The sequence below is a fragment of the Macaca nemestrina genome, chromosome 4 (assembly GCF_043159975.1).
Source record: "Macaca nemestrina isolate mMacNem1 chromosome 4, mMacNem.hap1, whole genome shotgun sequence".
In the NCBI taxonomy this organism is placed as follows: Eukaryota; Metazoa; Chordata; class Mammalia; order Primates; family Cercopithecidae; genus Macaca; species Macaca nemestrina.
The window spans coordinates 78,424,377-78,437,612 of NC_092128.1; the positions used below are offsets into that span (position 1 = coordinate 78,424,377).

The window sequence follows — 13,236 nt, forward strand, 5'->3', positions numbered from 1 at the left end:
CAATGTTAAATGAATCATATTTTGTGACTTTTCTTTTTTATGGGCATATGGAACACTGAAGAAAATCTGATGGCCTCTGACTATAATGATGTAAGAAACCATATAAAATTGTATGTAGGAATTTTAGGAAATAGGGAGATTTAGGAAAAGTAATGAAATTAATTATAATTAATACTTGTTTTGTTAATCTTAAAATATTCTTTTTTGTTAATTTTAAAAATACTTTATTGCTATAAAATGCTAACAATCGTTTAAACCTTCAGTGAATTGTAATTTTTTTATTAGACTTTATGTTCTAGGGTACATGTGCACAACGTGCAGGTTTGTTACATATGTGTACATGTGCCATGTTGGTGTGCTGCACCCATTAACTCATCATTTACATTAGGTATATCTCCTAATGCTATCCCTCCCCACTCCCCCCACCCCATGACAGACCCTGGTGTGTGATGTTCCCCTTCCTGTGTCCAAGTGTTCTCATTGTTCAATTCCCACCTAGGAGTGAGAACATGCGGTGTTTGGTTTTCTGTCCTTGTGATAGTTTGCTGAGAATGATGGTTTCCAGCTGCATCCGTGTCCCTACAAAGGACATGAAGTCATCCTTTTTATGGCTGCATAGTATTCCATGGTGTATATGTGCCACATTTTCTTAATCCAGTCTATCATTGATGGACATTTGGGTTGGTTCCAAGTCTTTGCTATTGTGAATAGTGCCACAGTAAACATACATGTGCATGTATCTTTATAGCAGCATGATTTATAATCCTTTGGGTGTATCCCCAGTAATGGGATGGGCTGGGTCAAATGATATTTCTAGTTCTAGATCCTTGAGGAATCGCCACACTGTCTTCCACAATGATTGAACTAGTTTACAGTCCCACCAACAGTGTAAAAGTATTCCTGTTTCTCCACATCCTCTCCAACACCTGTTGTTTCTTGACTTTTTAATGATCGCCATTCTAACTGGTGTGAGATGGTATCTCATTGTGGTTTTCATTTGCATTTCTCTGATGGCCATTGATGATGAACATTTTTTCATGTGTCTGTTGGCTGTATGAATGTCTTCTTTTGAGAAGTTCTGTTCATATCCTTTGCCGTCTTTTTGATGGGGATGTTTGTTTTTTCTTGTAAATTTGTTTGAGTTCTTTATAGGTTCTGGATATTAGCCCTTTGTCAGATGAGTAGGTAGCAAAAATTTTCTCCCATTGTGTAGGTTGCCTCTTCACTCTGATGGTAACTTCTTTTGCTGTGCAGAAGCTCTTTAATTTAATTAGATCCCATTTGTCAATTTTGGCTTTTGTTGCCATTGCTTTTGGTGTTTTAGATATGAAGTCCTTGCCCATGCCTATGTCCTGAATGGTATTGCTTAGGTTTTCTTCCAGGGTTTTTATGAGTCTCTAATCCATCTTGAATTAATTTTTGTATAAGGTGTGAGGAAGGGATCCAGTTTTAGCTTTCTACATATGGCTAGCCAGTTTTTCCAGCACTATTAAATAGGGAATCCTTTGCCCATTTCTTGTTTTTGTCAGGTTTATCAAAGATCAGATAGTTGTAGATGTGTGGTGGTATTTCTGAGGGCTCTGTTCTGTTCCATTGGTCTATATCTCTGTTTTGGTACCAGTACCATGCTGTTTTGGTTACTGTAGCCTTGTAGTATAGTTTGAAGTCAGGTAGTGTGATGCCTCCAGCTTTATTCTTTTTGCATAAGCAAAAGAATATTTTCTTTTTGGTTATGCAAAAAGAATAAAGCCATAAGCCAAGATTGTCTCAGCTATACGGGCTCTGTTTTGGTTCTATATGAAATTTAAAGTAGTTTTTTCTAATTCTGTGAAGAGAGTCAATGGTAGCTTGATGGGGATAGCATTGAATCTATACATTACTTTGGGCAGTATGGCCATTTTCATGATATTGATTCTTCCTATATATGAGCATGGAATGTTTTTCCATTTGTTTGTGTCCTTTCTTATTTCCTTGAGCAGTGGTTTGTAGTTCTCCTTGAGGAGGTCTTTGATGTCCCTTGTAAGTTGGATTCCTAGATATTTTATTCTCTTTCTAGCAATTGTGAATGGGAGTTCACTCATGAGTTGGCTCTCTGTCAATTATTTGTTTATAGGAATGCTTGTGATTTTTGCACATTGATTTTGTATCCTGAGACTTTGCTGAAGTTGCATATCAGCTTAAGGAGATTTTGGGCTGAGACAATGGGGTTTTCTAAATACACAATCATGTCATCTGCAAACAGGAACAATTTGGCTTTCTCTTTTCCTAATTGAATACCCTGTATTTCTTTCTCCTGCCTGATTGCCCTGGCCAGAACTTCCAACACTATGTTGAATAGGAGTCGTGAGAGAGGGCATCCTGTCTTGTGCCAGTTTTCAAGGGGAATGCTTCCAGTTGTTGCCCATTCAGTATGATATTGGCTGTCGGTTTGTCATAAATAGCTCTTAGTATTTTGAGATACATCCCATCAATACCAAATTCATTGAGAGTTTTTAGCATGAAGGGCTGTTGAATTTTGTCAGAGGCCTTTTCTGCATGTATTAAGATAATCATGTGGTTTTTGTCTTTGGTTCTGTTTATATGCTGGATTACGTTTACTGATTTGCGTATGTTGAACCAGCCTTGCATCCCAGGGATGAAGCCCACTTGATCATGGTGGATAAGCTTTTTGATGTGCTGCTGGATTTGGTTTGCCAGTATTTTATTGAGGATTTTTGCATCGATGTTCATCAGGGATATTGGTCTAAAATTCTCTTTTTTTTGTTGTGTCTCTGCCAGACTTTGGTATCAGGGTGATGCTGGCCTCATAAAATGAGTTAGGGAGGATTCCCTCTTTTTCTATTGATTGGAATAGTTTCAGAAGGAATGGTACCAGCTCCTCCTTGTACCTCTGGTAGAATTCGGCTGTGAATCCGTCTGGTCCTGAACTTTTTTGGTTGGTAGGCCATTAATTATTGCCACAATTTCAGAGTCTGTTTTTGGTCTATTCAGGGATTCAACTTCTGCCTGGTTTAGTCTTGGGAGGGTGTACATGTCCAGGAATTTATCCATTTCTTCTAGATTTTCTAGTTTATTTGCGTAGAGGTGTTTATAGTATCCTCTGATGGTAGTTTGTATTTCTGTGGGATCGGTGGTGATATCCCCTTTATCATTTTTTATTGCATCTATTTGGTTCTCTCTTTTCTTCTTAGTCTTGCTACCAGTCTATCAATTTTGTTGATCTTGTCAAAAAACCAGCTCCTGGATTCATTGATTTTTTGAAGGGTTTTTTGTGTCTCTATCTCCTTCAGTTCTGCTCTGATCTTAGTTATTTCTTGCCTTCTGCCAGCTTTTGAACGTGTTTGCTCTTGCTTCTCTAATTCTTTTAATTGTGATGTTATGGTGTCAATTTTAGATCTTTCCTGCTTTCTCTTGTGGGCCTTTAGTGCTATAAATTTCCCTCTACACATTGCTTTAAATGTGTCCCAGAGATTCTGGTATGTTGTGTCTTTGCTCTCATTGGTTTCAAAGAACATCTTTCTGCCTTCATTTCGTTATATACCCAGTAGTCATTCAGGAGCAGGTTGTTCAGTTTCCATGTAGCTGAGCAGTTGTGAGTGAGTTTCTTAATCCTAAGTTCTAGTTTGATTGCACTGTGTCTGAGAGACAGTTTGTTATAATTTCTGTTCTTTTACATTTGGCTGAGGAGTGCTTTACTTCGAACTATGTGGTCAATTTTGGAATAAGTGCGATGTGGCGCTGAGAAGAATGTATATTCTGTTGATTTGGGGTGGAGAATTCTGTAGATGTCTGTTAGGTCTACTTGGTGCAGAGTTGAGTTCAATTCCTGGATATCCTTATTAACTTTCTGTCTCATTGATCTGTCTAATGTTGACAGTGGGTTGTTAAAAGTCTCCCATTATGAAGTCTAGTCTCTAAGGACTTACCAATAATTTAAAAATATTATTCCATTATTGAATTAAGTGCCTCAAAATATAAAATATATAGTGCAGTAGCTGAATCTTTGATTGTTTGACCCCCTGTATTATTCCATAGTTAATGTAGTGATTCTAGAGGCTTTAATAGTTTAATTATGATTTTTCATTTATCTTAATGTTTCTATAACTCTGTATTCAAGGTAATTTTGGTGCATATCTGTGCTTCACCAAATAATACCATGTCATTTTTAGTATTCCGGCATCTACCATGGTTTCTGGTGTTTAGAAAGCCAGGCTTGCAGTGAATATTTGTTAAATCCTTACATAGCGTTTATATAGAGATTTCTGTTTAGCTATATATGTTCACATCAGTGATTTGAACCCAGCTACATGAACAATGATTGTCAGGGCATGCAAGTCCTCTGAATATCTGACAGAGGTTAAAATTAATAGAGTATATTTGTGTTGTCCATTTTGTAAAAATGCCTAATAATTTAGGTAACTGATGGTTTTTATGTTCATTTAAGGCCCGTTATTCAGTGATGGTGGTGGAAAAACACTGATTTAGACTTTCACACAAAATAGAAGGAGCTGGGTGCTCTTGCTGGTAGAGATAGGTAGGATAAAGATGGGTGATGTCAGCATAGTCCACGTTGTAAAAGATAGAAGATAGTTTTCCACAGAGTGAGTTTCTAAGTGACATTTAAAGTTCTATTAAGTGAATTTTGATTTAGTGAGGCTCCATGGAATCAGCTTCTGAATTTTTGTTTGTTTCTTTGAGACAGGGTTTCACTTACCCAGGCTGATTGCGGTGGTGCAGTCATGGCTCACTGCAGCCTCAGCCTCCTGGGCTCCAGCAGTCCTCCCATTTTAGCCTCCTGAGCATCCAGGACCACAAGTGTGTACCACTACGCCTGGCTACTTTTTTAGTGTTTGTAGAGATGGGTCTCCCTATGTTGCCCAGACTGGTCTTGAACTCCTGGGCTCAAGGAATCCTCTCACCTTGGGCTTCCTAACTGCTGGTAATAGAGAGCCACCACTGCTGACCCTGAGTCTGTTATACTTAGAGAAACTAAACCATCCATGCCCAAAATTTGGTGGGCTCTTCAAATTAAAAATTCTGATGTTTTTATAGTCCCTCCTAAAGACTGTGGTAATACTGAGCTCCAAGTAAGGAGAATGTGAATTATATATTAATTTGAACTTCATCGTAATGTCAAAACTTTAAACTGTAAAGCAGATTTTGAGGTGGTTATTTGCTCTACACAGTATATAACTTATGTGCAAATAAAATGATCCAATTTACAAAATGTTATTTATACAAACTTTTTAGGAAGTCAGTTATACAAGGTTGAGGTTCATCTGAGGTTGTAAAAACATATTAACTGAATAGTGTAATTTCTCACTGCTGAATAAAATGTTCTACTGAAATTTAGCAAAATTAATATCCTAAGAAGCTATTATAAATGAACATGAATACATCTTTTCCATTCCCTTTCTAGTCTTGAGTTTTACAATTCTGAGGAATGTGGTATTCAAATAACCCCTAAAAGGGAAATAACTCATATATACTAATGATTTTCTCACATTTCTCTGAAAAGATATGCTTATATTGGATAAATATTCCAAGACTTTTTCTGGAATATTTTGTCCTTATTAAAAAAAAAGTATTACTTCAGTTATAATTCCCTAGGAAATTATTCCTAACCAGCTTCATATTTCTCTCCTTCCAAGAAAAACTTTGACAAAATATTCTACTCTTGTCACTGTCAGGGGGACAGAGCAATAAGCATAATTAGACTACAAATATGGTTAGTGCTGTAGATCATGATTTTATGTATAATTGTATATTTCTACAGGCTGGTTTTAATTTATTGTTTCTGTATATACTTGAGGACCAAGAGAAATGGTGTATGTATGTGTATGAGAGATATAGACAGGGAAGGAAGGAGAGGGAGAAAGAGAAAGAGAGCAATAGCATGCGCACCCTAAAGTTCACATTCCTTTTTCAGCAATCACTGGATAATCCCTGGCTCCTGACATTTTCTCCATACAGAGTAGAGGTTCATTATCACGTTTGCATAATACTTTAGGTAATTTTAATATACTGAGAGTTAGTGACTTAGGATTTGCTCACTTTGTATAAGATAAAACCAATGACGGGCACACATTTACCTGTGTAACAAACCTGCACGTCCTTCCTGCACATCTATCCTGAAACTTTGAATTAAAAAAATCCAGTGAACACCCAACTAGACATATTCCTGAATGTCTTCCTTGTGATTCAAGGGAAGTTTACTATTTATAGTGTTATATTTCCTTCCTGGAAGCAATGCCGAACACCTTGATTAAACTGTTTACCTCAGAGTTATTTGGTACGATATAAGTTTGTTGTGTGTGGATTTGGAGAAAAATAAATCAGTTTAGATGTAAATCCTTTCTTCTGAATCATATAATTTTAGAATAGCAATCCTGTTATCTGCAGTTTAATTTTCTTAAGAAATACATCATAATTTTCTCTGCTGGGGTTGGCTTTATAATTTTTGAGTGGAAGATTATGTTGGTATTTAAATTCAAACTTGAAACAGGCATTGAAAAGTGTAATTACTGCATTTCTATTGGCTGGAAATGGGTATTTTTATAATTGGTACCTCTGTATGGCAAGTTAAAACAGACATGATCCTTACACATTCTACAAGTTTACAAATCTGAATTTTTTAAAGTATTATTATAACTGTCTTTAGATGTTTTGCTCATGGTTTTTATCTTCTTTATCCTGTTACCATCTGCATAAAAAGTTTTAAAGTGTATTCAACCTATTTTTCACAAAACAGAATATATCATATCCTCTTGGTACAGGAATTCGTATTCAATTTACATGCTTTGAAAAAGTGACCTAGTGTGGCCGGGCGCGGTGGCTCACTCCTGTAATCCCAGCACTTTGGGAGGCTGAGACTGGCGGATCACGAGGTCAGAAGATTAAGACCATCATGGCTAACACAGTGAAACCCTGTCTCTACTAAAAACACAAAAAATTAGCTGGGTGGGGTGGCAGGCACCTGTAGTCCCAGCTACTTGGGACGCTGAGGCAGGAGAATGGCGTGAACCCGGGAGGCGGAGCTTGCAGTGAGCCGAGATCACACCACTACCCTCCAGCCTGGGTGACAGTGCGAGACTCCGTCTCAAAAAAAGGAAAAAAGAAAAAGTGACCTAGTGCATTTTTCTGTGTTACTGAGAATAAAACTAATAAAATTCAACAGATTTTACTCTACATAATTGCAAGTTTGAGTCATGTGTTTTAAAGATTCATATGTAATAAGATATGATTAGAAGCATAGTTATCAAGATAAGAGTATTGAATGACTTAAATTTACACTCAGAGACATGGTACAGAAATGGAGTTGGTTTCTTCTTTTGTTGGCACGATGGAACACATTCTTTATGGTTAAGAGATATTCAGACCTAGAATGTCATTGGATTGAGTTCTTACTTCCTACTAGCATAATCTTTGACTTTTTCTCCTCCCTCATTTCTCCCATCCTTGTGGTCACTATATCTTGTCTTACCTCCTCAGAATTATTTCCTGAACATGGTGGGGTTTTTTTTTTTTCATTCTTTCCGTGTCCTAATTATTACTTCTTGCTTGGACTTTTGGAATTGTCACCTCTTAAGTCTTTTCCCATGCCAGTTGTCTTGCATCTTTAATGTAATCATTATACTGCTCTAAGCACAGTTTTTCTTCAAAAAACACACACGCACACACACTGATTTTGATGAAAGATTTCTGTTGGTTCCTTGGTGAATTGGGGGTAAAAGACTCATCTCACTAACCTCCACTGTGTACCTTGTGTTCCTGCCAAACTGAACTCACTTTCTTTGGGTATATTTTTCCTGTCAGGAATACTTGTGCCTCTAATATACATGCTTTTTGCCTGAAAACCCCTAACTGTTCTTTGCAAACAGCTTTCAAATATCATGCTTTTCTGCAAAATATTCCTAACGTTTCCAGGTAAAGACAAGTGTGACTTTCTTTGAATATTCAAAGCACTATATTTATACCTTTACATTGTACTGTCACTATTTAAGATACTTGTCATCTCATCTGAAATGTTGGTTTCTTGAGGGAAGGAATTCTGGACTGTTTGGGATCTCATTGCCCACCAAATATATTTCTCTACTTGAACGTTTCTATTTCACTCTAACACATTGCCTGACATTTTACTACTTAGAGATCCTTTTGAGTTGACAGTCATTTATTGATTGATTACAGAGTCTCGCTTTGTTGCCCAGACTGGAGTGTAATGGCATAATCATAGTTCACTGTAACCTCAGACTCCTGGGCTCAGGCGATCCTTCCACTTCAGCCTCCCGAGTAGCTAAGGCTACAGGTGCATACTGCCATGCCTGGCTAATTTTTTTTTTTTTTTTTTTTAAGAAATGGGGTTCCACTATGTTGTTCAGGCTGTTCTTAAACTCCCGGCCTCAAGTGATCCTTCCGCTTTGGCCTTTCAAAGAGCTGGGGTAGCAGGAGTGAGCCACCATTTTATTTTTTAAAATGCATATCTCTGAAAAGACATCCTTGAAACTCACTATCTTTGTATGAATTGTTTCAATTAGATTATTTTCCTCATGATATTAAATTGAGAACAACAGTACCAAGAGAATGAGAGTCATCTTGGAGATGAGATGAGAATGATAGACATAATGCTTTTTGGAGAGAAAGTAGTAGTCTTTCAGTAAGATGATGTTTGGTATATGAGAATATAGTCTTTCATCTCCATTTGGCCCCAAATCCCAAAACTTAGAACTAAGGCAGCACTGGAGTCTCTGTTGACAAGAGTTTACAGTTTACAATAAGGTTTTTGTATTTATAATGTTAAAAGGATCCAGAAAGTTCAACTGGTGTTATATATTTTAATGTTGATGAGCAAAGAGTTTTTTTTTTCTGTATTGTTATTAATGCACACTTACTATCATCAGTTTGAAATTACATACCACCTTGCTTTGACAAATCTTAAGAACTTTTAAATAAGTTATCAGAGTCCTGACCATCCTTCAAGAAAAACAGTGTACTGCTCTTCAGACCTATTCCAAGAGATCACCTTGGGGAATTATATATGTTTTCTAGTCTTTTTGAAGTCCTTTTTTTTTTTTTTTTAATGTCTTTGGAGAATTTCATTTAGAATACTGTTGGAGTGAATCTGTCTTTTAGGGGTAGATGCGACTTTTGAAAATAACCAAATGTCATTAAGAACCTAATGTGGAGAGTAAGGTAGGTGATTAAGTTAGATTTTCTTATTTATGGTGACAGATTATGATGGTTATGCAGTGGGAGTCACTTTAAAATTTGGTTCAGACTGTCTCCAAGAGTAATTTAGACAAATAAAGTTATTAATAATACAAAAAGTCTTCTATAGTAAACTGCTATTTGTTCACCTAATCCTCTTTTCTCTCCCACTTGAGCCTACTTCTAGGCTGTAATTTCTGGCCCCCTTTGCAGTTATGTATTTTTTTCTTTGCTGACCTCTGCTGCAGTTAGATAAGGCTAAATGATAAAGAACACTTTCATTCTTGTTCAATTTAAAAATTCTCATTTGGTCCTCCTCATTCTTTCTTTTCCCTCATCTGCCAACTGGATGCAGAGAATCTAGCAAAGGACTCTGACCAAGGCCCTAATGGAATGGTGGAGCCATAAGATGAATGAAGTCTGAATTCCTAAATGATCATGTGAAAACCAATCTCTCGGTAATAAAATGCATATTGGGCTTTTATTGTGATAAGGCACTAACTTTTTATAAAAATAAAGCTATAATTTTAAATTGTAGCTGCTAGCATTACCACCCTTACTGTACTTTAGAGTTTGAAGAAGGTAGTTCACTAGCTGCTGCTATTGGAGCCACTTTGAAAATTAACCTTGGGAGTTCCTGTCTTTCCTTATCTAATCTGTCACATTGACAAGTATGGTTAATTTTGTGTTGGCAGTACCTCTGTCAGTACAAGAGACACTCCATCAACCCATTCTATGTTTGTGTTTGTAAAATGTCAGAGCATAGAAATCGTAGTCTTTTATATAAATGAGGAAAATAGAATGACAATTGGACCTGAATTCAAGTTGTTTTTTTCACTGTCTTGTACTTTATTCACAGTGATTTTAGATGAGCCTCACATAAAGAATATTAATGAGAAATATGGAGCTATTCTACTTGAGGCTCTTCCCAAAAGTCTGCTTCGGCATAGAGGTCCAGAATAGGCGATTTTAAATTTTTGAATATTTATTTCATAGTAAAGGCTAAGGAGACCACTTGTGATATCCACAAGTTTAACAAATGTTTTGTAAGTAGATATACTAGGTGTCAGATAAATGAAAATATGACAACATTCTTGCTTTTTAGGAACATACCTCCTGGTAGATAAGTCTTGCATTAATCATTTAAGTGCAAAGTAAACAGATTTTGAATGTTAGTTTTTTTCCTCTTCTCTCTCATTCTAAAGTGAAAGTAAAATAGCTGAGATATAGGTGAAAAGAGAGATACAAGTGTGTGATGGGACATTTCCATGAGAAATAAGTGAGCTACATTATTTATAATGCTCCTAACATGCATAGTCCAGTTCTTGTCACCTGGTAATACTACACACATTGAAAGGATTTTAAAAATGTAATCAGAAGTGAAGGGAGAGAGAGAGGAGAGGAAAAAATCCACTGTAGCTATCTGGCTTGGTGTGGTTTTGTTTTCCTCCTACTTTGAGATGAGTCCAGTACATCTGGAGGTATTATTCGGTTTTGTATTCCAAATGCCCCAGGTATTCTAGGTATTGTTAATGATTCAGGCTGTATCTAAAACTATCATCTGAGATTAATTCACTCATTTCTTGGGCGCTTAGGGTGAATAGTACTCTTTAATTGTTCGTTGAGGAGAAAAATTTAAATACAGTAAACACTCAAACTTTGTGACTCTAGTCTGTTTGTATCTCCTGGACAGTGCCATTTTGACTGAAGCACAATTCAATCGGTAATATCAATTGACTCTTTTTGACTAAGATAATAATGCCCAGTTTTGTGGCTATTTTAGAGAAATAAAGCATAATGCTATCCTCCAATATTTTATGGCACTTTGTTCTACACTTATTTATGCTGCTGGTTGTTCTCTTTCTTCAGTTGCTCTCAGTCCTTGGCAACACTTTCTGGCAATCTTTTACACACAATATTTGTAGAATTGTTGAGGTGGAAGGTGTTCTGTGTATGCAGACATAGACTGGTGTTTTACTGTGTTCTGTTTTACTCGTGAACTCTGCAAAACTGTGATTTGTGTAAGACATTTTCCTTCAGGATATTTTCTGCAGCTTTTGACCATTTCCAACTTTATGAAGCATTTAATTTTGGATAAACTACTGCTTCACAGCTACATATTTGATTCTTTGGTGTCAATATATATGAAAGTAAATGGTAGAATAAACATCTGTGTTTCTGTATTTCTGAAGCCTTCATTCTGTTGAGTCTAGTTATTCTGGGTTTACTCTAGAAAAGTGTAGCTAATTGTGTTTCCTAGTAAACAACATATTCACCATTGCTGGATTTGAGGACACAATGTGGGCGTGGGGAGAATACAGCTTGTAGGCTATATTTAATTTACTAGATTATTTTGCATTAAGCAAATCAGTGGTATCCAGACATATTTCAGTACAGATTTCTATTTATTATTTGCTTTGCAGCAGTAGGTTAGCTTGACTGGCAATCATACCTTAGGTTAAGTAGTTATTCTTTTTCCTAAGCCTTTCCCCTTAATCTCTTCTACATTCAACCATGGATTTAACTCTTCACCCAATTACTAGGCAGTTACGAGCTAATTTGTAATTATTACATAAGCAAAGTGTTTAAGTGCTTGAATCTTTTGTTTATAAATTGTGTGTTAAAATATATTTGGATTTGGAATTCTACAACTTTTCAGTTTAGATATCATGAGAAGGGCTATTCACTTGTCTAGGAGACTGTTGTGTTTTCTGTATTATATTTAGCTGTTGCTCTTTATTCAAATAGGAGATAACAATGCTGATAATTTTCCAATTAGAAAAGTAACATTCTAATTCTGAATGTTACTTTTCAGAATTAGAGAAATTATAGGCATATAGCTATCTAAATACATTATTTTACATGGCATAATTAGATTGTCCTTTTGTAGAGATTCCATAATATTAATAGTCATAATCAGCTTTTTCTTGGCCTTGAAAATAATTTTAGGGATGCTTTATTCTTTATTGACATGTCCAGTAGAGGGTAAGGTGGTGTGGAAGGAGCCTGGTTATTCTCTTTGTTCCTTAAGAGGCCCTTCTAGATTTACCCCATTGCAAGGAGAAGATCTTCCTGAAGGCTTTTATCTTTTCTATATGGCCCTTTCTTCAACCCCTTTAGCCCATCATCCCAGCATTTCTCGTGGTAAATATCTTTCTCCATAAAAGGAACTACTATTTCTTAATCCCTTCCTGGTTCTTGCTATAGACTTCCATAGGATGCACTTGGAACTTTGTGAGTGTCAGGCTTGGAGGGAGAGAATAGGCAAAAATCTATTGATGGTTTTAGTGCGAATCCTCCAATTTTAGTTACTTTCCCCTCTAGATTGAGTGGGAGCTGATTTCTTTACTAGGTTACTTAGGAAGAAAACTTCTCTCTCCAAGGTTAGCCAATTCAACAACATTGGAGGAATATGAAAATTTATTTATTTTCTCTCTCTCTCTCTCTCTCTCTGCCTCTCTTCTCTCTCTCTCATATATATGTGTATATATATATCTGACTCTAGAAAGAATTTAATAACTCACATTTAGTTATCAAACATTCTGGAAATCTATAGTCTTAAATTCAAATGTGTTGAGAGGGAAACAGTATAATTTTACTATCCTTTTATGGTCATTTCTTCCATTTAGTGGTGGAAGACTTGCCCATAGAGATACTGAACATACTACTGCTCTCTTCTCTGTCAAAGGTGCTAACTGAATGATTCACACCTTCCACCAGTTCTTAGGTTAATTCCTTTCCAGGCTTTTGATTGAAGAGCATTCTCTAATAGATTTTCAGGAAAGACTTATAGGAATAATATTCCATAAGTCCTTGCTAGTTCTATAGCAAGAACTCAGATATAGGTTTTTTAATCTGTGACCTTTATACTTGAAGATTACTTTAGCTTTATCAAATATATTTGGTATGTTGATTATTTTCCCCAGGTATAAGTATGTCCTTTCAGTATGTCTTTCAAGTTATCTTTTATTTTAGGAGAGTTTTTAAAATTATAGTTTTTAGTATTTTTTGTTTTGTTCCTTTGGTCATTTC

General features: G+C 36.1%; 1 protein-coding gene across 7 annotated transcripts in view; it reads left to right on the forward strand.

Annotated features, from left to right (window-relative positions):
- The window catches only part of LOC105475574 (glucocorticoid induced 1), a 131,339-nt gene that overhangs the window by 14,111 nt on the left and 103,992 nt on the right, over positions 1 to 13,236 (forward strand). Inside the window, exon 1 of one of the 7 annotated variants that reach the window (XM_011730950.3) lies at positions 10 to 90. The exons of the other annotated variants lie outside the window; for them this stretch is intronic. Coding sequence (XP_011729252.1) covers positions 40 to 90 — 51 coding nt within the window. The 5' untranslated portion in view covers positions 10 to 39. Of the gene's footprint in view, positions 1 to 9; positions 91 to 13,236 lie in introns of those variants that run through there. 7 annotated transcript variants of the gene reach the window in all.